Genomic DNA, 22717 nt, shown 5'->3' on the forward strand with positions numbered 1-22717 from the left:
TCTGGTATTTGGTACATTCCCTTTCCGTAAAGATAAAATGTTAATTTGTTTCAGAAAAGGTAAAAGTGTTTCATCTTTGGTAATTTTTTTTCTAAATGTAAATTTGTTTTGGCCTTGGTAAAAGTGTTTTGCTGATGTAATTCTGTTTGGTAAAATGTAAAAATGTTTTCCAAAATGTAAATTTGTCTCCCACTTTGTAAAAGTGTTTAATCTTTTGTAATTTTGTTTTGTCCTTCAGGGCCACCGTAGTCATCACTGATGAGGAAAAAGATTCAAATAAAGTCAAGATACTTCACGGAGCACAGTCAATCAGACAATATGTTGGAGTCCTGAATTAAAGGCATCAGCACTGGACAACATTGATTGAGTTTTCACATGCTCCAGTCAAAGCCAGCCCTATAGTCGACTCAGTGCCTTAGGCAAGATTTCAACTAGTGCCCATTGTAGTGTAACCAACTCCACCAACAATCACATCACATATACACTTAAAGACAACTGACATACTGCTTTATGTTTTCTTTTTTTAAAAGAAAATTCATTAAATGGTAACAACACTGATATTTAGCAGAAAAAAATAATAAAATTTCAAAATGCATAATGAAGTAGTAGTAGAATTTATTCAGTCATTGTATAACACCATCATTTTCACAGTACAGACACTTTCAACAAAGCAACAGTCATGTATTATGGGATGACTGAAAAGCCAGAAGCAAAATGCTTATTAGCCTAGCATACATTTTCGATCCAAATAAGCTAACAGCTTCCAAAGTGTAAAGAAAACTACAAAAACAAAACAAAAACAAGTAAATCATGAACACTTATAACCTTCAAAAACTTCTTTGGAAACCTTTTTTTTTTTTCAAAACCATAGATGAATCACAAGCTTTTAAATGTATACTGGCATCACTCCGCAATTTAACCCCAAATTTTGTTCGCTAAATTAATCTTGTTTTTCCTATTATCTTCAAATTTTCTTCCTCGCTCATTTAGAGTACAAGTGGCTGTGGATGGCTGGTGCCCCTAGCTTTTGCCTATACTACCTATGCCACGGGCTGGCTGTGGTCCCAGTCATCGATTTTAACATTTGATAGGGGCTGACCTATAGCAATGTCGCGAAGAAATGACCAATGTGTTTTAGTCAAGAGAATAGTAGCTAAATATGACAAACCTTGTTAACAAATGGTATGTTTCGGTTTTTCCTTAATTTATTTAATGGCTTTCTATCTAGGCCTATACTTTAGTTATATTGAATGCAATGGGTTGCTATTTTGCCTGATAGTAGCCCCTATTATGAAATTAAATAAATAATTACACAAATACACAACCAGTCAAAAGTTTGGAAACACCTTCTCATTCAAGGGTTTGCATTTATTTTGCATATATTATAATTATTTGAAACACTGTAGATTAATACTAAAGACATCAAAACTATGAAGAACATATATGGAATTATTTAATCATCAAAAAAGTGTTCAACAAACCAGAATATTTTTTATATTTTAGATTCTGTAAAGTAGCCCCCTTTTTTCCTTCATGCCAGCTTTGCACACTCTTGATATTCTCTCAGTCTGCTTCATGAAGAGGTCTCCTGGAATGGTTTCTAATTAACATGAGCCTTGTCAAGAGTTCATTTGTAGAGTAACTTGCCTTCTAAATGTGTTTGAGACCATCAGTTGTGTTGTTCAGAGGTAGGGTTGTTACACAATGGCCCTATTAGACTACTGTTGTAATACATATTATGGCAAAGCCATGTTATGTCACAGTTTTGATGTCTTCAGTATTAATCTACAATGTCGGAAATAGTTAAAATAAATAAAAACCATTGAATGAGAAGGTGTGTCCAATACGGAAGAGGATTAGGGCCACTGGAAAAAAAAAAAAAATGTTGAGGTCAATTTGTATTTATTTATTATTAATCTGAGAAAAAAAGTCAGAATTCTGACTTTAAGCTCAGAATTCTGACTTTTTTCTCAGAATGATAAAAGCACATTTTACCTTATTTGTTTTTTTCCCACTTGCCCTAATCCTCTTCCGTAGTCCAAACTTTTGACTGGTAGTGTATATATGGGCTTAGTAAAAAAAACAATTTTTAAATTTAACATTTATACACGTATAGAAATGTACAAATATTCCAATTACATATTTCCATAAATGAATTCCCTTCACTACGCATTTCAATATGATATCCTCTGTGATTGGTCAGACGTCTCATCAATATTCAACATACCCGGAAGTGGGGCGGTACTGCTGTTTTGCTGTCGAGTCACCTCTGTCAGGATGGAGGAAAACGAACTGCTATCATGCTGAACAACGACAGACTCCGACACCCTAGCATCATAAACACGTAAAGTCAGACATAAGTCGTAGTTGGTTTTACACTGTTGTATCGTTTCTGTAACGCTTTGCCAAAATGATGGAAGAAATCGACCGGTTCCAAGTACCTCCAGTCAACGGAGAGACGCAGCCTTTGGTAAGAGAGGAGAGACAAAAACAAATCTTTTGGACATATTCCTTTAGAGTTCAACATTTTTGTGTTGTTTGTGAGGGTTTATCGTGACAGCTGTGTCACATGATCTGCACCTGAGTGCTAACTGATAGCAATCTACTGCTATTGCACAAACTGGATCTGTGGGATGGGTGTAGATTGATTTTCTACAGATGAAAGGATAGCGGAAAACGGTGTGTCGTTCTCTATAGACTGGCAACATAAAGTACTTATGATGATAGAATATAAATAATGCTTTGGGTTATTGTAGCATAGTAAATAGACTACGCAGTTGATTTAGATCCAATTTTTTTTCTTAAAACACGTCAGTATGCGCTTGTTTACATCATTAGCTGACACGGCCCACTGTATTCACATTCCGTCATTGGGTGACGTGTTATTTGGGTCAGGACGGCTGTGATTGCGTTAACGGGAGTCCGAAATGTCACGGCAGGCTGCAACCTTAATGATGGCCATCCTGTGCAGGCCCACGTTAAGAAGAGATAGCCTCACGTTCAATGATTTATCGCAATCTCAGACCTGCCAGCCAAACAAGTTGTACTCTTACAGAAGCCAGTCATTATCTGATCCACTGCTCTTATTCCCTTATTTCATTCTAAGCTGATAATCTATCTTGTAGTGCTGGGCGATATCACACTTTTATGATTCGATACAATACCGAATACTTTTTTGGCAATTTATTCAATACCCAATACTTTCAGTGATTTAAAGGCACTATGAGGAGTTTTTCACCAGCTGAGAGACAGACTGAAACCAACACTGATGCCTCTGTATGACCTTCAAAAGCAAACAAAACCATAAACAACAACACTCATACCTTCTCTGTTGTCATTTGTAATGCCTTAAACCACTCATAGAGGGGGTAGGTGTCAGACCACACGATTGACATTTGGCTTTAGAAACTCCCTTTTTCAGCTGTTTTCATGGCAAATAATCACATTGAGTGATAAATCTGGCTGTTAAAAGACAGTAGGGTGAGGTTTTTGTTGAAAACAATACTTTTGCATGTACAGAACAAGAGATAAGAGGTATCACTTTGTCCACAATGAGGTGCCAAAATTGATATAAATCAAAAGTTCCTCACAGCAGCTTTAAAAATAATAATAAAATGCAATGCTTGAAAGACAACTCCCATGACAAATACTGTTCATTTGACAACTTTGATATGCAAAGCCTTTGGTGGCCTTTTTTAAAACAATGACATAAATTTAGCAAAACACATAAATAATAAATAATTAACATCCTTTATTTAAATTCTCTGAGTGGAAAGCTTAAAGCAGCCTCTTCACCATGACTACTGTTAAAATGACACTGTGATCATGATGTCTCTGAATTTGTCGGTACAAAACTTTGGAGTAAGTTACCCTAAGTTAATCGATATATCGATACCACAGAATCGATACGCCCACCACTACTATCTTGTTTTATCATGCATAATTTTGATTTGCAGGCCGTGATCTCCACACATCATACAAAACAGTCTCAAACAGCTGTTCCTCCTCTTTTTTAAAGTGTTTGCCTCAGGGGTTTAGGCAGAGGCTTCTACTGATCATTAAAGTGCTGAGTTTCCTCAACCCTAATACCCCTTAGGCTAAACTTCATGAAAAATCACAGAAGTCCCAGAAAAGCCTCCTTTTTATGCAGTAGCAGCATGCCTCACCTTATGAAGATTTGATCAATCTGTTTCATCTTTCAGCCACCGAGATTTCTGTAAAAATTGAATTCCAAATCAGAGACATTCTGCTTTTGGCAACCGTGTAATGAGTCTGTAGTTTTTGTTTGTCCTTAAACTCTTAAAGCTGCCTAGCTTATTCATGCTCTCATGTTATTATCGTCATGCCAGAGTGATACAGCCTCATTAATGTCACTTCGTATATTTTTTTAGTCCCGGTCCCTCATTCAGGATTTATTCCACACCCGATTGTGTCAGAATCACAGTTGCTGTGGCACACATGGCTGTGCATTTTAATGCTAATAGCGTCATTGTGATTCCTAAACCGCATGAATGCACATGGCACCTGCCTCATTGTTGAGAATGGATTTCACAAAAAAGCCGCTTCATGTGGGATTTTTAGAGATTTGAATGACTGAGCTATTGTACATTATCTTTTACATGTTTTAAACTTTATATTGCAAATGTCGTAAAAAAAAAAAAAAAAACCCTAGTTGAAATTACTTTATGGAATAAGACAAACCTTTTACTACCCAGCCTGTTTTTAAGCACAGTAACAATATAGAGGGATCACTGTATGCTGAATCTAATTACGACACATTTACTTGCATCAAATAGAGATTGCAATACAACTCGTTTTCCAATGCTATAATAACAGGATGCAACTGTTTTAATGGTAACCTGATGTATCAGTCTCTGCTACTATTGGCTAGCAGGAGGCCATGATGTATAATCCTACCAATCGCACAGTGTCTGTGCTCTGTCAGCAACCTTGTGGCTCTTCATCATCAGAGGTAGTAAAGGAGTCCCGAACAGGAGCACGGGCTGATGAAACCAAGAGGTCATTTCGTGTCTAAACAATTTGTGTTTTAGTGTGTGTGTGTGTGAGCATGAGTGAGCGCTTGAGGGTGTTTGTGAATTCATATTGAAGGTCAGGGCCACACTGGTGATGTTTGGCCATGTTTTATGTTGATACATCCAAATCAACATGTCATAGGTGAGTTCTTAATGTTTGTTAGTGTCTGTCAGCACACACTCGTATGATTATACAGGGAATTATGAGCTTTTAATGTGTGGCTTTATGGTCAGGTTGACTTTGGCAAACTTTAGCTTACTGTTATAAGTGTCTGTTCAGCAAAATACAGCAGGAGTAAGGAAAAGGATACAAATAAGGGTCAGGTCCGCACAGTAAATAGCATTTTTGTCTCTATTGCAGTAGTCTCAATACGAACATTGCAAAATGCCAGATTTATAAGATAAGATACTCCTTTATTCATCCCCCAGCGGGGAAATTCATGGAGTTACAGCAGCAAACAAACGGTGTACAGTACAAGAATTTCAACAAGAATATGTATAGAAAAGAAAATTATTTATCACAGTGAATAAAAAAAATGCAATGTAAACAAGTATCTCTCAGGGTGTGCACATTTGTCTTTTTGGATGGAGTCTGGCTGGGTGTAATGGCCATGCGTTCACAGCATAGAATATAGACGTAGTATCCGTGACGTCACCCATCTGTTCCTGAGTGCTGTTTTGAGGTCAATCGACGGCAGCAGCCATATTGGAAATGCAGATCTCAACCAGGCAGAGTGTGACGTAAAGGGGCGGAGTTTGAGCCTCCTAGCCAACAGCTATGTGTTCCCGACTGGAAGTCAAGTCAGTCATGTCCTTATTTGGGCAAAAACTCGTAATCTTAATATCTTCTGAACCATCGCGTTAGAAAAAACGCAGCAGCCAGCCTCAAGTGGATTCTCGATGAATTGCAGTTTATAACACTTCCGCATGGGCTTCATGGTTTGAGACTGGAGGTTTCCGCTTGGTTCACACAATGTTGATGCAGCCAGATGAAGCTAAATGTAGCTATCACCTGAGGTTAATTGGGGCTGCTTTAGTGGTGGAAATATAGCTTGTTGAATTTATTTTTGATTTAGCGGGACATATTTGAAAAACAGACAAAGAACAGCAGATAGAAATAGAAACTGTGACTCCTAGCTAAGAACTCTTCAATGTTTTTGTATTGCACTTAATATCTTATATAATACATGTAACCTACATCCCATACTTTTCTCACATGGTGCAGGCCTATGGAGGACTTATTTTTAGTTTCTAGGTTTTGGAACTCTGCACCAAACTTGTGACTGATATATTGTGGCTGTTTTATTTTGAGAGGAGTTTCAACTTGTTTATTTGGGGCTTCCCGCCACTTGCTACCAGCAACTGTGCTGTCTATGTTCAAGAAGTGTATCCTGTCACAGACAGCTTAATACTGAATCCCTTTCATTATTCACTGCCAGTGCTGCTGAAAATTTTCAAAGGGATTTATCTGACAGACAATATGACCCTACATCGTCTCGGTATCTTTCTGTGGTTGAAGGGAAATGCGAAAAACAAGAATAAAGAAAAAAAAAAGAAATCTGTGGGTAAGCCTAATGATCCGAGGGAAGGGGCCTGTCACAGAAGAGAAGAGCAGCTCATGTTTGTGCTGGTTTCAGAGGGGATACCTCCTCTGTGTGCTGTGCTTTCACTGCTCCTACAGCACTAGAGTGCATAATGTATTCACTGTTGCAGCTCTGGGTAATTATTCCAGCTAAGTGAACAATGCTTCATCACCAGATGAGGATGAGGACATTGTATTCAATGAAGGTGTATCCGGCTGTACTGGACCCATCAGCCTATCATTTATTGTTATTTCTTCTTGGAGAGAAATGATCGAGGTTTACTTTTTTTCACATTGAGAACACCAACATGTTGTGCTTAGAGTTGCTGTTTTAGCAGATAGTTTTGTCGGCAGCTTGTTTTCAAATGCCCTACATGAAAATCGATATGCAAACTAAGCATCTCGCTGTCTCTGCTGAATACCCATGAATTTTTCATATGGCCCCATGAGATTGGATTAGCTCTGTTGGTTCCATGAAATTGGCCTAAATTGTTTGTAGCATTTCAAAGTAAAGCGGTGAAAAGGTCTGGATAAAATATTCAGACATATCTGTGTCTGGACTTTTTTATTTGGTAATCCCATTGTGCGCTCTTCAAAGACACTTTGGTTTGTTTATTAGTTTTTTTTCTAAGATTTGAATTATACACATGTGTAAGCCTATTATGTATCTTTTATAGATATCAAAACTTTGTATTCAGATTTAAAAAATGCACTCATACTTAGTGGTCTGCATGAATGTGATTTTGACTTTAAAGTTCTCAGATTTATCTGTAGGTATTGAGTGATTTTGGGGGGTCCTTTAAATGCAGCAGCCATTTCTCTGGAGAGAATACAGAGTTATTGGAAGCCAAAAAGCCTGGTAGTCTTTGCCCATGTGGCCCGTGGAGTCCCTTGGAGTGCAACAAGGGGAGGCCTGTAGGATCAACATAATGTGGAGCTCTGTCAGCAGTGCAGGCCAAATGCAGCCCAGCTCCCCTCTCTCTCAAACCGAGAGGCTCCAACAGCAACCCCCTCTGTTCTCCCACGGCCTCCTCCCCATGCCATCACTGCTCGCACATAAAAGAGACAGAGCCTGCGACATAGGCAGAACACTCGAGCCCATTGATGCTGGCAGCTATAGTAGCACATAGGCTTGGGAAGTCTCGCTAGAGTATTGAACACAAGCAGGTCCTTAAAAAAGAGCAGATTTTCAGCGCTGTGCTAGCTTGGAGATGAATTAGTGTGTAGCTCTGGGTGTTCAGTAGATTGTGCCTTTGAGACTGTGTTCAGTTTCAGGTGCCAAGCAGAACAAGGAGGTGGAACTACTACAGCTTCAGTCCAAGTTTAATCCTTCTGAAGTACTGAGTTAGCAAACACTGTAGCTGGGACACAACGGGATTATGAAAGGATATTGATATATAAGCTACTACAATCTATACCTGAGACTTATGTCATTGTACCTTTACATGAAGAAGATTATCACATGTTTGATGTTTGTATGTGCACAACAATCATTTATATCGATCCATTTATTGATTAAAATCTGAAGTGTTAAATATCATCACTACAAAGTGTGAAATATTGATCCCCGTTGTCATCATAACAATTAGCCAAACATATCCTCTGACTGGTGTTTTCAGTTACAAAACATCAAAACCTGATTTTGAAATGTTTGTGAGTTCATATAAATGCCACTTACTGGATGAAATAGTTCTATGATACCATCTTACATGACCCCTTGACTTAAACTGAATCTTGTCATAGCAGTCCTCAGGGTATCAGCAATTTTGTTGTCTACAGAAGCAGTGTCATAGAGTGATGATCCTTACAATCTACACCTCCAGTTGTAACTAACAAGATGGCTAACATGCTCTTTATTGTGCCTTTCTTGTTCCAGGACCCAGCAGCATCCTCCACATCAGAGGCCGACCCTGACGCCAAGGGAGAGACTGTGGCCATGAACTATAAGCCCTCACCTCTGCAAGTCCAAATAGGTATCAACAACATCAGACCGCAAATTAATAATCACATCAGCTGTTATTACTTTATTACTCTGTTATTACCCAGTTATTACTCTGTTATTACCCTGTTATTACTCTATTATTAATATTTAACAGTAAGAAGTCTTAAATAATAGACATATCTCAGGGACTGTATTAACGCATCTGCAATAAGTGTGCACTGTATAAACTCAGAATGAGCACCATCTTTCTGTTCAACATTCATTCATCTCCTGAGTCATATACTTTAATGTCAATGGAGTAATATTCCTCAGCCAGCATTGCAATCTATCTCTGCAGCTGGAGGTGTCACTACATTTCTGGGCTGCCTCTGTTATTGAAACGATGCAGCACTGTCATGTGTTTTTATGAAACTCAAACCTTGTCGTCTTTGTTTAGTCTTAAGAGGAAATGGCTTTCAGAAAAATGTTGTGTCTTGAATATCGACAGAAAACATCTAAGTTGTGAGTTTTCACCACGACTTTCTTTCTCGGAAATTGCAAACCAGCCCAACTATTAAGAACTAAGAACAATATATATATAAGTCTTTATCCATTCACTGGTGTGTTAACAAGCGTTTACTTTCTTAGCTCTGAGATACCCTAAAGCTTGTTTTTGTGTTTATGGTATTTGCTCACATTTTCAAGAAACACAAACATCTACATTTACTATATATGGTCATGGATTTATTTTGTCCATTCACTGATGATGACATCACTTCCTGTGGTTGCTCAGAGAAACAGAGGGACCTTGCTAGGAAAGGATCAGTGAAGAATGGCACTGTGGGAAGTCCTGTCAATCAACAGCCCAAGAAGAATGCCAGGACAAGGTAATAACGGCTACCAATGTTTTTATTTTGGTCTGTTTTATGGACCAAATCCACCACAAATTTAACACTTGGAGTGTGTCAGAATCTCATGCAGTATGTTTTTGTATCCTCTGCTCCACTTTCAATGCAAACTGAGCTGAATGAAAGACACAAGGTCTTCACACTCTCTTACTATATGCATCCTGACTTCCTAATTTCACCATAAAACATAAAACAAAGCCTCTTAGAGAAAATGATTTTTTTTTTACTGTGGATGATGATAAAAGAGTTAAAGCACTAAGCATAAACCCAGTGCAAGCCTCAGTATTGACAACTGGCTCATCTGTCTAATCCCACCCCCTGCTGGATTAGTGGAAATATAAGAGAGGCGACCGCCTGGTCTGGACCCCGAGTCTCAGAGGGGGAAAGATAATCTGGAAATGCTTGCAGTCTGAAGGCAAAAGATTAACCCCAATTTTTGGGTCATTGAGGCCTGTAAGAGGAGCGCCCTACTCAGGAAAAATTAAATTTTCGTGTGAAGCACTTAAACATGACACTCCTTGCATGATTTGAAATGTTTTGAAGTATTTTTGTTGTTTTTTCAGTCAAAATGCTTTTAATTTCAGTGTTGAGTGCTGTTTTTCTTTGCCTATCTCTAGGTTGGTGGTGCCAAACAAAGGATACTCTTCTCTCGACCAGAGCCCAGATGAAAAGCCCCTGGTAGCACTTGACACTGACAGGTATGAACATAATTGTGATTCTCTGCATTAAGTCCTGCAACTCTTACAAAAGACACAGGCAGGCAGAAAAACAAACTTTACGGCTGACCTAGGAGGCAAAAGTGACTATGCTGCAGTTTTGTAGCACACTGTGTTATGATGGGACATTAAAACATAAAGCAACTTGAGAGAGTTCTTAACAGAAGGGGATCCTAAAAAAGCCTCTCCCTGGGCGCAGGATTAGAGCGTAGCGGGGTGAGGATTTGGACGGGGAAAAGCGGCTCAGAGGGAGGGCCTCTGGACCATCAGGTCTGTATTCGACACAGATGAGTCCCACTCTTTGTGCCCTCCGTTTGCTGCTACATGAGGAAAACCATATCATGTCAAATGGGCACTCTGGAAGCCAACCAGGCTTATATCACCACGTATTGCATCATACACACTCTCTGTCCAGCCCTCTGACTCACAGACACACAGGACATACGTTTGTTGATTGTCCACAGTTTAGAGTCACACACACGGCCTCTGCACAATCACTCTGTTTTGTATGCGTACAGTGTCTGAAAGAGAGATTACTCATTTGGGTAGAAGGTTATTAGCTTGCTGCATTTCCATGATAATGCTGATCCTTGAATGAAATGATGTACAAACAAGGTTGTTAGGACCCTTTGTGTTTTTGAACTTGACGACGTGCCTCTCTGTTCTGCATTAATATTAAATATAATTTCCATAACAATTGAAAGATGGTATAAGATTGTCTTTATGAAATGAAATCAGTGAAGTGTTCACCACACCACACTCTTTAAGCAAGAAATATTGACGATAGCTGATATATCAGTATCTTTGTCAAAACACCTCAAAGAGAAAATGTTGGAGTCAGGAAAAATAATCAAAATTTCTTAAAACTTTTAAGGTCACATGCAGAAAAGGTTTGTTCTCTTCAAACAAGCAAAGTCAGCAGACCCATTTGAATAAAACACGAGTCAGCTCTGGAGTGGACTGAAGGATATCGTCTTGACAGTGGATTTTGTAGTATAACTGTTACTCTAGATGTTTTGGTTGGAGGATCACTTCAAACCATATCATTAAGCATTTCAAACCAATCATACATTTTGGATATTTTTGTCTGGTAAACAAGACCACACCCTCTGGAAACTCTGGATATGTTTGAAGAAATGCTGAGTCAGCAAAAGAATTCTACCTACCACCCCCCTCCCCTCTGCATGTACCTGTTCCTCAGGTCACTTCTCGGTCAAGTCCATCCTCTCTCACGCAGACACACAGAGAATCTTACTGCAGTCCACCAAAACACAGAGAGTTATATGGCATCTGTTTTTTGTGATTGTCCTTTAGTTTTACATATGATTCTTAGACACTTAGACACACATGATTTCTTAACTCACAATATATGAATTCACATAGTTTCAATCCCAGAGTCAACCTGTGAAATATGTTTTTTTCCAAAGTTATATTTTTGGGCCTCTTTCGCCTTGATTGCAAAGGACAGCTGAAGAGAGACAGGAAATGTTTGGAGTAGAGAAAAGGGGATGACATGCAGCAGATGTTTGAGGCTGGGAGTTGAACCAGCGATGAGGATATAGCTTCTGTATTGCTCAAACCATTAGGCCAACAGTTCCCTGTGATGTATGTTTTAACATAGTTCAAGATGAATACCATTGGTTTTGAAAACTGATTGTATAATTTCTTGGATATGATACCTCAAGGGGTTTGGGTGGGCGTAAAAGGCTGAGGGTGTGAGCGTTGAAAGGACTGTAGCCACAGTGCATGGGGCGTGCAATATAACCTTTGAGCTAAACTGGCTCCTCTGGGTGTGGGCTTTTGCAAATCTTTCAACAGTATATGAATGCAAGACGTAAAGATCAACCTTAAAGAGTTGCAGAATGGTAAATATGTATAATGTAGGAACCTTCATCCAGCTTCGTTTTTCTTTTTTCTTTTTTAAATACATAGTTGAACTGATAGTCAGACTACTAGTGTATCTCAAAAAATTATATATCCAAAAAAAGTTCATATTTCTCATAATAACTCAAAATTAGATAGGTGACTGGAAATTAAATATTATATATTTTAAGCTGTATTCCATATTTATTTAAAATAAAATAGAAAAACTCATATTAGAATAGAAAAGTGCTCAAAACATTCAGTTTACATATAATGAAGCTAAAATATCATATATTTTTTCTTTCTTACATAACTAATGGAAAACATTTTTCTCGTGTTTGTATCTTTTTGAGATGCACAAGTATTTCAACTTCTGCTGCTTTGATTTAAACCTTTTTAAAATACATAAACTTTCTCCTATATGACCTCTTTAAACATCCAGCTCATTTTAAAATATAACACTGCTGTTTGTTGACTTGCTCACGTCTAACTGCTGACGTCTCCTGTCTTTCAGTGATGATGATTTCGACATGTCCAGATACTCCTCATCAGGATACTCCTCAGCCGAGGTGAGATGTCTGAGGGACCAGGTATCTATAAACACATTATACTGTTTCACTGCGTCATTTGGTGAATCCACAACATCAACACCCGATCACCCAGTTCCATTGTCACACCACCCACACCAGGTATATTTGCACCCATTAAATAAAAATAGACTGGGACTTCTCTGAGCCTTAATAGTCACTGTGATTTGTACTCCGTTTCCCATAATTCTCATCCAAACTCTCGTTCATTTCTTCCTCCTAGAGTAGAGGTTTTTGTGTTTTTCCTTTTTCTGTACTCATCTCCACCTAACTGTTCTTTCTATTGCTTTTTTCTGTTTAGACCAAATTAAATTCATTTTGCTCACCTTTCTTTGAACATCTATTATCCAATATATTTTAAGAATCAGCATAATGTCTTCTTTATCTAACAAAATCAATCCCAACTTAATGTTTCATCAATCATGTCCTGAAGCTTTAATCATACTGTTTCCGTCTCTCTTCCTCCCGCAGCAGATCAACCAGGACCTGAACATCCAGCTCCTGAAGGACGGGTACCGGCTGGACGAGATCCCAGACGATGAAGACCTGGACCTGATCCCCCCCAAAGCGGTCAACCCCACCTGCATGTGCTGCCAGGCTGCTCCCTCCACAGCCTGTCAAATCCAGTAGCACCAGTCCCTGCATTTCAAAGTAAAATCTCCCTTCAGCCACCTGCACTGAGGATAACTACTGACCAGAGCAGCAGCACAGAGAAAAAAACTGTCGTTGGGCTATGGCACAAAGGGAAAACAAGGGTTATTAAATGCTAAGATAAGAAAAAGAAAGAGTCAATATGTACAGTATCTGTGCACGTTCCTCCTATGGTTGGATCTGTGCATATTACTCCTGCATGATTGGATGGGCGATGACTCGGCTGATGGCTGAAACATTACCTCGAAGGAAAACATGTTTCTTTTGCTCCTGTTTTCGTTTGACTTCCATCTCATGCTTGTACATATTTTGGTTTTCGAGGACCTTTTAAGGATTGTGCACAGTCGTGGGAGAACAGAAACAAAATGGAACAACAGAGACTCAACAAACACCTGAAATTGTGACAGTGCGTCGTCCATGGAATCCACTGATGGATGTGAAGAGAATGGGAGATCTGAAGTGGCCATTTTTTTTCTCTTCCGATTTCCTTTCAGCCAGTCTGCTTCGTTCTCCTGTGTAAACGTGTCAAACATGAAAATATTGAGTGTGCGTGTGTGTGTGTGTCTACATGTCTGGAAGAGTAGTGCTAAAATATCAAGCTGCTGATGAAAACACTGATGCTTACTTACACCAAGATAACAATTCCAGAGTTCTTTTTTTGTAAAGTTTGTCTGTTACACAAAAGGTTGTACTGCTTAATTGTTTTATACTCAGTTCAAAGAAACTGAAACACCAATAGTTCTGCATGTTGCCTGTCTGTATGAGCAGCCTGTGCAGAGAATTTACTGTTTTTTAGTTAGACCTGAACACATCCTTGTGCCGATGACACATTGTATGAAGCGTGCTGTCAAAAACTGAGACATATTTAAGTTTACCGGCTGTAATACCTGTAGATATAGAGGAACAGTTATCAGAACTGATGGCTGAACAGCTCCAAGGGTTGGTGTGTAACTCCTTTGTTTTAGTCCATGTTAGCCCCGACAAGACTGGATGTGAGAGAGGTCCCAAAACACAGTCACCACTGAAAATGTGGTTACAAAAGACTGAATAGGTAACTTCAAAAAAGTATTGAAAGTTGTGCAGTTTTGTTCACATATTTGGACATAACTGTATGAGGATTTTGAGGAATGTTAAAAGAGTGATTCCATATTGCCTGGATGGAAATGAAATGGGATTTATTTTATTGTATTTTTTGTTGTGTTATTTTTAAAAGAAAGTCTGCGTATCAAGGAAACTCTCCTTTTTAAGTTGTGATGTCACTGTTTGTTTGTTTTGTATTGTTGTACATTTGCTTTTTTTAATTTGGGGACAAGAACTGTAAATGTAGCACCGGACACAGCTGTGTAATGTCAATGCGCTATGCCAATGGATGTTCTCCATGCTGTGCAGAATGGAGTAGTTGCTACTGTTTATTTGTCATGTTTACATCACTTCATCTCCAGAGCTCTCCAGACATCACCTGATATCTAGAAAATGTCAGAAGTTACTTGCATTTAAATGTTCAATGCAACAAATCACCTTAGAAAATCCCCCCCCAAAACACAGCAACAGTGTCAAAGTGAACAACCTCCTCATTCTGCACAGCCTGACCAACACTACACCAGATTCACTTCCTTGTGAAAAACTAGCTGGAAATGTGACTGCAGTTCTTGAATATGTGTGCACTTAACACTCTGGTGTAAGTTATTCTCTGGTGGTTACATTGCGAACATCCTGTTGAGTCATGTATAGGGGGACTTGATACCAGGATGTGAAGTTTCATCTGATACTGTAGAAGACTCTCACTATCTTTGAAGGCATTCTGCAGTATTTGTTGGACACTGTGTTAACCTTTCCTCACTGATGTCTACGGATTTTCTTTAGCACATTCACAGCTTGGACGTTATGGTACAAGAACACTAAAACAACCCTTTTCATGTCATTTACTGAATGGACACATCCGAAATTAAATGAAAGAACTCTAGGTGCAAAGTAAACTGAACTAAATACTACAAATGAGAAAACTTAACTCTGTTTGATAACTTGTACAAGGGTATCTCCTTAATATTCCTAATACAGCCTCAATGTTTCTTTAGCGTTGTAGTTACAGAAATAAGCAAGCTTGGAAAAAAGACTTCTGAAAGCGGTGACATGTGTGTAGATAAAAATGAATTTCATCCAGTAGGGAAAATAACAAAGTGGTCAGGTAATGTGTCTCCAATGCGGCTACTCGCTGATGTGTGTTGGACCAGTAGCTGTGTGTATAGTTAACATTAACTCAGAGGGACTAAATGTGTGGTGGACTTTGGTGCTGATTTGGGTTTACCATCCTGCTAACAGAGCTACTTGTTGCAGTTGTCTTCTATTGAGTGCACTACTTTTGGCCAATGTCTTTGCACACAGGGAATTGAAAGTAATGCATTGTAACAGAAGCTATTTATTTGCAGTTGTATGTTTAATTTATTTTTTAAAGAAAGGGAAATACTTAATACACAGACTTACGCTTTTTTTGTTTTGTCAGGTGCTTATTATGATGATTGTGAACTGGTTCCATTTAGATTTTAACAGTGTTAAAGTTCTGTGTATAGTGCAACATATCGGAAAAATAAATACTAGATATCAGAAGTGGGGTGCTTCGTTTTTTTTTATTTTTATATTTCAACACATTTTACTGAAGTCTCAGTGTGCTGTGCCAGCTCCTCAGCCTGCTTCAAACCACTGTCCCTGCAGGACATGGAACAAACAGCAGCTGTATGAAACAGTTCCTCTATGCTGGTGATGTGTACTTACCTGCTAAAGTGAAGGAGAGTATCACTGCAGCCAAGACAGAGGATGAGGAGGAGGGATGGACAAATAAATAGATAGAGGGATAATGAGGGTGGGGGGTTGGGTGTTTGTGATTAGCCTTAGGTTGATCCCTTGGGAGCAGATGGTGAATGGTGGCTTACCTTCAGGAGTCGCCTGGAGTCCCAGGAACTAGTTTGTTTCCACGCTGTAAGTTGAGGAAGACGTGGTGAGAGGACGGTGGAGTTCTGGGACACAGGTAAGGAACGTCTCATTACTATGCTAAGTCTATGCTAGGAAGACATAGTTTACTTCCTTGTAAGAGATATTATATCAAACTGCCTCCGTTTGGTCTTCAAGGTTACTTTACAAATGGTAGCACATGGCAATAAGGATGATCTTAATATTTGAAGGATGTCTGTGGACTGAAAATACCAATGCAACATTAATTCATAATAATTAACTCTCTTACTGTAACACAGGTGTTTATTTCTAGATTGGGACTGTAACAGATCCCAGGTCAGGACGTGACAGCATGTCGCAGAGGGACCTGTGTGTAGCCGCTGTTCTGCTGCTGCTCTGCATTCAGTGTCTGCATGGCTCGGCTCTTCCCGCTGTGTCCTCCTACGAGTTCACAGCTTACAGGATGCAACAGTACGACTTGGCACAACAGAAGCATGGTGAGTTCAGAGAGAAACACCTCACCTGCAGTGATGGGATGTACTGTAAGCGTGATGTATTTACTCAAGCAAATACTCCTATTCTACTCCTTTTCAGTTTTTCTCGATTGTTTACAAACATTTTCTGAAAGCATTCCTCAGACTCTCAGAACTCTACACACAAATCAAAAATCACACACACAATGGGCAAAACCCCTCAGTTCTCCTGCAAAATGAAACTTTACATTCAAAACAATGTTATTTCTTCTCAAAATAGTATTTTGTTTTCAAATGACACACACAAACCACTATATGAATAGACATTTATAAGAGCCAGTTGAACACAGATGTGCTCAATGTAAAACACTATGATGAATGGAACACTTCTTCTCCATTCATCATAATGACTTAGGCCTTTTTTTGTTCAGTGTTACACTTACTACAGACAGTACATACATAAGTGATTTGTAAAATGTTTTAGAATATTGTTTTTACACAAAACACACAAATACATGGTAACAAATATATTTTATTTGTCCCAAAAAAACCAATGTACACAGTGTACATCCCAACCAACACAAAGTTGCACATACATTGGTCTACATAAAAAGCAACAGAATAATTTACTGTATACAGTTACAGTAAAAATAATTAAAAAAAACTATGCTGTATCCTCTCTTCTGTTCCGGTCAGGCCACAGCACCTCATCCACATAACAAGCAATGTTTTCCCTGGCCATGCAGCGGGGGAAATAAAGCTCTGATTGATAATTGTAAAACTGTGTGACAGGTGTTTGTCCATGTGATGAGTCAGTGTGCACAGTATGGCAATTCACTTTAGATTTTGAATGACAGGGTGTTCCTTGTGAAAGCAAGAGATTTTCTTAATGAAAATTGTGCCAAATGCAGAGAATTGTGTGTAGTGTTTTGAAAAAAGTGTGTTTTAGAACTGCAATTTGAGTGTAAAGCAGGAATTGTGCTTGTAGTTTAGCAGAATTTGTTCAGGGGGTTGGTGCATGGGTTACATGCTGTGATCACTGTGTATCAAGTACCAGTATTTGTGAGTAAACAATAGAGAAAAACTGTTATATGGGCCTAATGGTCTATTTTTTTTCACAACAGTTATCTTTCAACTCTTGTTAATTACTTGCTTCTTTGAGGTCCAGGTTAATGAACTAATTCTGCAAGAGGAAACACTTAGTTAGTATTGATAGACGCTTTGGATGGTAAAAACTTGTCAACCTGAAGGATCATATCTATCTTGCATGAAAGCAAGCTTTTTGTCCTTGAAGGCCACCATTGCTTCACCAACAGGAGGGGGGATACAGTATGACAAAGTTTAAAAAGCTTATTTTAAACAATAAAAGGTCTATACTTTTACATTTGAGTGTGACATTTCTATAATTGTCAGATAAAGGGGGAAACTTGTACTAATTTTCCCCCTTGTCTCCTTTTCTGCTGAGGTTGCCGTGGAGCCATCGTGGTGGCGGAGGCACGCTCAGCAGACGAGCCAGTGCTGACCCGCCGCTGTGTCATCATGAAGGTCATGGACTTCACTACAGAAAAGTTCTTGGAGGCTCAGAGACAAAATGCTGCCGCCATTCTGGTCCTTCTGCAGAAAAATATCTCCAACATCCCTCATGACACCATACAGGTAACAAGTTGTCCAGAAACATATTTATATTTAAGGACACACTTTAAGCATACAATGACTAAACTAAAATGCATTGTCTGATCCATCTGTCACTACACAGTATACACTATCTCATAATGTATCTGATATACGCGCTCCTATGGGCTTTCTAATGTACTTCCTGTTCTCCTTCAATGATTCCTACCTTGTGAATCAGTTCTATCTCTCCACAGAGTTTGATACCAGTAGCTGTTTGCACTTACAGACAGAATTCATTCAGTGCTTTGTGTTTCCTGCTCTTAGTCCTTCATGATGAGCGAGAGTGCAGTCCTCCTGAAGGAGACCCTCATGCCTGTGTATGTGGCACCTGAGGATGAACAGCTGCTTTACATGTACGAGGAGGTCAAGCAGGCTGCAGCCACACGGACCTCATCTGTGTTCATCAGAGGTGAGAGGAGTGATAGGATTCATTGATTTATACTCACATTATACATGTGTTTGTTGGAGAATATGTTTTAAAGTTTGTGTGCTTTATTTTTCTTGTCAGTCCTGCGTAGTATGGTCACAGCCACAGCCTTTCAGATCTTAGTGAGCAACAACGTCGCTATAAAGGCTTTCAATGACAACGCCATAATCACACTTGAGGTCAGAATAAAGACTCTTTCTTTAGAAAAGAGAAGCAAAAGACTTCTAATGACATCATTTTGATTTGGCTTTTCCTTAGTTCTGCTTTGTATAACTGCTGATGTTTATTTCAGGGAGTTCTTCCAGGAGCGGGTGAGGATCCGCCCACTATCGTCATCACTGCCCACTATGACTCCTTTGGGCTGGCACCAGTGAGTCAGTCATAAACACTTCATTATGACGTGTCTATAACAGTTTGCAATCCTGTTGTGTTGTTTATTCAGTCCCCCCTATGTTTTTATAGATTACAGCACTTGCATTATAACACTATGTTCATGCATACAAACAGTGTGTGCTTCTGTGCTCATCATAGTGGTTGTCGTATGGAGCCGACTCCAATGGCAGTGGGGTCACCATCCTGCTGGAGTTGGTGCGTCTCTTTCAGAAGCTTTACAGCAGTTCCAGCACCAGACCACCGTGAGTTTAAAACACTCATGGGAATAATAATCAGATGCTAAAGTAAATACTAGACTGAATTTTTCCACTGGGACAAATAAAGCATTTGGCTGAAGTTAATACACTAAGGAAATATATCTTCTTGAATGTATCCTGATCTGTGAATCTGTGTTGTGTTCTTCAGGAAAAAAAGCACACAATATTTGGGCTGTTATCCATAAAATGTTTGAATGTGACAATTAATTTCGCTCTTTCAGATATCATTTAATGTTCTCTTTAACTGGAGGAGGAAAATATAATTTCCTTGGCACTAAGAGATGGATTGAAGAAAATCTGGACCATGCTGGTGAGATCAAGTGCATGGCTTATTTTTCAATATGTGGAAAGTAATGCTGAAGTGCTTACACATCTGAACATGACCAAAACCTGTGTGATTTACTTTAACATTTCCCCCTCTCTCCAGAGTCCAGCCTGCTCCATGACAATGTGGCGTTTGTTCTGTGTTTGGACACACTGGCCAACAGTGATGAACTGTACATGCATGTGTCCCGCCCTCCTAAACCCGACACTCCCATGCATGCTTTCATCCAACAGCTGGAGGAGGTAACACACTTTACTGCTGGGAACAGATCACAAGGCAGACATGTCTAGGTTTCTTTGCTTCTAGATTTGTGATCCCTCTTTTAGGTGGTGTTGTCCAGATTTCAGTGGGTGAAGGTAGGAATGGTCCACAAGAAGATCAATCTTATAGAGTCCACAGTAGCCTGGGAGCATGAGCGCTACAGTCTACGCAGGATACCGAGCTTCACTCTGTCACACCTGGAAGACCCCAAATCTGAGCTCAGAGGCTCTGTACTGGACACCACGTAGGTTCTATACACTCACTGCTTATATTCCCTCTTTACTATGGGAAAGCATTCAAATACAGTGTAAAGAGACACATCTCAGCTGTCTTTGTGCCCTCTTACAGGTCACAAGTGGACCTCAGGAAACTTAAACGCAATGGCATCATCATAGCAGAAGCACTGGCGCGTTATATGTACAATCTCTCTGACAAGGTGATTACATGCACCAAAACAGAATGAACAAATCCTTTATTTATCTGCAGTCTAATGTGTGATTAATCTTTATTATCATCTCCCTCAAGGGTTCGCCAAAAGATATTCAGCTTTTCAAAGGCCAGATGGTAAGTTCCTGCTTGTTGAGGTCACTCTGTAGGGACAATTGCTGACCTCTGGTGGCTATTTGTAGGTACTGCAGAGTATTTTCAGAGGCCTGGGTGTGGGTACTATTCTTATCTTGTTCATTTGATTTATTTAAAGATAAGGTGCATTTGAAAAAAACTCTAATTTGAATATATTTGGAATATAAAGGTTCAACTTGAATATATTATTTATAGTTTTATGTTGATTAATTTCTGTGAATTCCAAATTGGTCCTTTGGGGGCTTGAAAACTTTTAACTTTTTTCTACACTATCCTGTTTGTGATGTCATATTTGAATTTATGTTGCAGGACTTCCACGATGCCCGTATGTCCCACCTGATGTCTGTCCTGACATCTGTCCCTCGAGCCACCCAGCTGTTGGACAGGGAGCCCGCTCACATGGTGCTTGTTAACTCACTGGAGCACGAATTCAAACAATACCTGCAGCAAGTTCACAGACACACCTTCAGACAGGACAAGAGGTAACTTAAAGCAGTAGAAGAGAAAAGGTCAATTTTTAAGGCTTTTTTAAGGCTGATGAAAGAAGAAATAAGTATCACAGTGCTAACATACTATTTTTCTTCAAACAGGGATCCTGACATTACCTTTTATGATCAAATGAACCAACCAATAGTGATGTACAGGTAACTATGCACATGCACATTCTTTTCATGCATGTTTTGACTGAAATAAAACACCTGGAAACTGAGTCACTTTTTTCCCTCCAGAGTTAAACCTGCAGCTTTTGATCTCTTCCTTGGCGGCTGTATTGCTGCCTACTTGGGGATTGTTTATTATGCCATTCAGGTTTGTTAAAAAAAAAAAGAAGCTTTTCAGATGCAAACAGAAAAGCAGATTTATATGTTGTCTTATACTTTGAAAGCACTGGACAACATTTTGCAAGTCCTGTTTTTTTCTAATTGTACCTGTCTGATCTCTTTTGTAGAACTTTGGGTTTCTCTACACAAAGCTCAAAGCAGCAGTGAAGTCCAAGCAGCAGTAAATAAGACCGTGAATGCCGGGTGTCTGTGACAAGGGGATTTGAAGTCTGCGTTGTGCTTGTTGGACCTCTGCTTCACAGCCAAGACTAAAAAGCAATGCAAAGAGAATGAGTCTATTTTTTCTTTTGTACATCTTACACTACATACATACATTCACTGTGATGTAAACAATTTATTAATTGAACTCTCTCAGTTTTGTTATTTCAAAGAGATGTAACATAAAAACACTGAATAAAGAAAGGTGTTCTGGATATGTGTGCATCAATGCGTGCCAAAAATGTTAATACAAACTAGAGATTTGAGCCCCCATGAAGGGCATTCCTGTCACTGCCACATCATTATTTTGATTCCTCTGCTCTGCATCTGTTGACATGGATTTGACTGAGCTTAACATGGCTGTCAAACACGACCCCAGCACTACAGTGAGATGAACAGCCAGTTCCTGTCACAGATAAGTCAGCGAGAGCAGCGGAGACACAAAGGCACCCTGCAGCGCTCGGTGAATTATTGATGCTCGTGTGACGTGCTGACAGTGAATAGAGGTGACCCTGGGTGCTGGAGCTGGTGCTGGTGGGAGATTCTCAGAAATCTCATCACTCCCCTGGTTTGATCCACTTCTGCACATCTGATAAGCCTGATTCTGTTTTAACCGTAAAGCTTCCAAACAGCTGAGGGGCTGAGTGAGTGTCTGTTTAAGATCAGTGCTAGCTGGTTTGTGAAGAAGGCCCACGGGGAGGGAAGTAGGTCATGGACAGTGACCCCAGGTATGTGTGTCTCTGCAGGGGGGCTCAGGGCTTAGTGGGATTAGTAGTCAAGTGCTCAGGTAGCACAAAGAGTTGTTCTGGTTCAGCAATGAGGCTCTAACATGACATGGGACTTCTAACATGTTAGATTCAACACAATATCTACAGGTTACACAATAAAATACATGATTTTTTTGTCCGTTGTCATAGATGTGACAGCGATTAATAGTAAGTCATGCTCATGCAAGAGAAAATGTATGATACAACGTAATAAGAGTAATATAAAGCAGGAAAATAGTGCTATACACAACCCATCATATTTAGAAGAAAAAACACAAACATGTCCAGGTGCAATTTTGCAGGCAGAAAAAGAG

General features: G+C 39.3%; 2 protein-coding genes across 4 annotated transcripts; both read left to right on the forward strand.

The window, feature by feature from the left end:
• Positions 1–2211: 2211 nt before the first annotated feature.
• On the forward strand, positions 2212–15865 carry fam219aa (family with sequence similarity 219 member Aa). Of its 3 annotated transcripts, none has more exons than XM_034683731.1 (6): positions 2212–2470; positions 8492–8588; positions 9330–9423; positions 10062–10142; positions 12538–12613; positions 13082–15865. In XM_034683731.1, the coding sequence occupies exons 1-6, from the start codon at positions 2411–2413 to the stop codon at positions 13238–13240; spliced, it is 567 nt and encodes a 188-aa protein (XP_034539622.1). In that variant the 5' UTR covers positions 2212–2410; the 3' UTR covers positions 13241–15865. The 3 variants fall into 3 exon arrangements, with proteins under 3 accessions (XP_034539622.1, XP_034539631.1, XP_034539639.1); XM_034683740.1 differs by having other exon boundaries at positions 12538–12592; XM_034683748.1 differs by having other exon boundaries at positions 12538–12592; positions 13085–15865.
• Positions 15866–16559: 694 nt separating this feature from the next.
• Positions 16560–21851, forward strand: zgc:109965 (uncharacterized protein LOC619266 homolog). Its single transcript, XM_034690994.1, has 15 exons — positions 16560–16704; positions 18146–18336; positions 18619–18763; positions 18863–18960; positions 19074–19151; positions 19313–19416; positions 19653–19741; positions 19859–19998; positions 20083–20261; positions 20366–20453; positions 20543–20581; positions 20909–21081; positions 21190–21243; positions 21328–21406; positions 21546–21851. Exons 1-15 carry the CDS (start codon positions 16560–16562, stop codon positions 21600–21602), a joined length of 1659 nt encoding a protein of 552 aa, XP_034546885.1. The 3' UTR covers positions 21603–21851.
• Positions 21852–22717: the final 866 nt, after the last annotated feature.

Source organism: Notolabrus celidotus, chromosome 1 (genome assembly GCF_009762535.1).
Source record: "Notolabrus celidotus isolate fNotCel1 chromosome 1, fNotCel1.pri, whole genome shotgun sequence".
NCBI lineage: Eukaryota > Metazoa > Chordata > Actinopteri > Labriformes > Labridae > Notolabrus > Notolabrus celidotus.